At 32.6% G+C, this 2,224-nt stretch overlaps 1 protein-coding gene across 1 annotated transcript; it reads right to left on the bottom strand.

Annotated features, from left to right (window-relative positions):
- Positions 1 to 284: 284 nt before the first annotated feature.
- LOC112451739 (saccharopine dehydrogenase-like oxidoreductase) lies at positions 285 to 2,219 on the bottom strand (the record flags this gene model as incomplete). The annotated part of the gene is made up of 7 exons (XM_025011564.1): positions 285 to 637; positions 675 to 790; positions 961 to 1,223; positions 1,306 to 1,396; positions 1,467 to 1,619; positions 1,791 to 2,110; positions 2,181 to 2,219. Coding segments are annotated over 6 exons (972 nt in total), but the record flags the coding sequence as incomplete, so codon positions are not given.
- Between the last annotated feature and the right edge of the window lie 5 nt (positions 2,220 to 2,224).

Genomic DNA, 2,224 nt, shown 5'->3' with positions numbered 1-2,224 from the left:
GAACATAAAAAAATCTCAACTATATTTCTTTATGCCTTAGTGCGAATTTACATCGTCACGAAAAAATTGTCTTGCCTTCTGAATGCATGCTACTATTTACACAAATAAAAATTACAAAATCGGTTTCATGCAAACGTGTAAAATAATCTACAAAATAATTTATTTTATATATTTTTTATGAGACATTGAAATAATATTGAGTATGCAATGTCGACAGTTTCGAATTGTAAAAAAAACTACAAAATCATACAAGAAATAAGGTAGATAAAGAACAAATTAAGTTGTATTAATATTGCGTCATAAGTGTATAAATATAAGGTTTACTTATTTTTATTCATTCCAAGTAAAACAAACAATTAAATGTAATTTTCGATTACCTTAATATTATAAAATACACAGTACACCCGCTTATAAATACTTTTCTCTTGAAATATCATGAAATAAGACATATAATACACAGTTGAAAAACACGCGCGCGCGCGCGGGGAGTGTGCGTGTGTTATATATACGTATATAAAATATAGAGAGCATAAACTTTTTACCCAAAAACTATAAAAATGTTAGTATCAAAATCAAACGAAATAATATAGTGTATTAAAAAAAATCTTGTCAGTAAGGATTGTAAAACTTTCATATACTACTATCTACTAGTATCTACTTATACTACTTTATATCTACTTATCTCTATTTCACGGTAGATGATATTACCTCGAAATTAATATTATGTTTATTCATTTGCTCGATCAAAGATGTTTTACCAAATGCAGCACCAGGAGTGAGCACTCCTCCGCTGTAAAGATATAACAACACAAAAATAAAGCCGAATTTTAACATGTAATTATTATTATTATTGCGTTTTAATTGGTTATATTATAAACTGGAAATTTTTGAAAAGTCTTCAAGTAATGACTATGTTAGACACGAAAGAGAGTTACATTAAGTAATTAATGATTCACTCACTTGTCAGGTATTTTGTCACTTTCATTAAGGATTGTAATCGCCGATAGGATCACCATGATGCTAGTCCCTCCATATGAGGGAGAATCACCGGTGACTTTGGTGATTACTTCCTTATTAGGTGGATTTGTGTGTTTATCAGTAGGTGTCGCCAATTTTTCAGTCCATCCACGGGCTTTGAACGTTATAGAAAAGTGTGTCGATTTCAATGTTTCCATATTCGGATTCTCGTGGCTGATAAAACCGAATGAAAAAAAAGAGGGATACTGCAAATATTGCGTTTAATTATTTCATATTAATCATTTTGACCTAAATCATTTTGACAATCGCAAATATTTTGAAACGTACTTTTAAAAGTAAATTACGACCGCATGCCATGCGAGTCATGATTAACAAAAACATACCGGTAATAGACAACATCAGGACCGCAATGAAAGACCTAGTAATCAATGTACATTAGCAGAAATTGCTTCTCAACACTTGTGGCATTTTATCGATATTGTACTGACTTAAACGTGGCATAGACTTCAACTTGCGCAGGCCTCTCTTTGTACTTATCGTACAAGAATCGCTGTGTACGAAGAGCTAGTGGACGATCGGCACTTGGAAACCGTACAGACCATCCTTCAGAGACATCACTTCGGTGAACTAGACCTAGACCTCTGCAATGAACGGAATTATTAACGCTGCTTATCATCAATAATAATATAATCACTATTTTTTTTGTACAAGTTTTGCATAATTTGTAAATACCTGATAATCATCAAACTTGACTTATAATTGACAAAATTATAATTTATAATTGTACACATAATGTTTTGGAAGATGCAGACCTTGGTTTTAATTTTGGTGTAAATTCGGGCAATTTGGTAGGATACAATTTTTCGTGTAATTCTCGTAGTTCGTATGAATGAGCCAGACTATATATCGCAGTTTCCCAAGTTCCATAATTCAGATACGAATTTTTGTTATCAGTGGCGGTTGACGATATCGACATGTATACTTCAACATCATTGACTTCTCCTCCAAATTGCTGTTGTGTGAAAATGATTCCCAAATCGATAGGGACACAGTCAAAGCCGCAAGCGCTCACTACGTAAATTCCAGCTTCTTTAGCTGCCTCGTTATATTCCAATTGTATTTTCTCCATGAACTGTAAAATATTGAAAATATCAGAAATCATCAATCAATGGTTGTACCGTTGCGAACGTATATTGAACTACCTCTTCTTCACCAGTGATATCAACGTAATGAGTACGAGTAGCAA

This window comes from Temnothorax curvispinosus, unplaced genomic scaffold (assembly GCF_003070985.1).
Source record: "Temnothorax curvispinosus isolate PA1 unplaced genomic scaffold, ASM307098v1 QBEX01002509.1, whole genome shotgun sequence".
Classification (NCBI taxonomy): domain Eukaryota; kingdom Metazoa; phylum Arthropoda; class Insecta; order Hymenoptera; family Formicidae; genus Temnothorax; species Temnothorax curvispinosus.
This window is presented reverse-complemented; position numbering and strand designations above follow the sequence as displayed.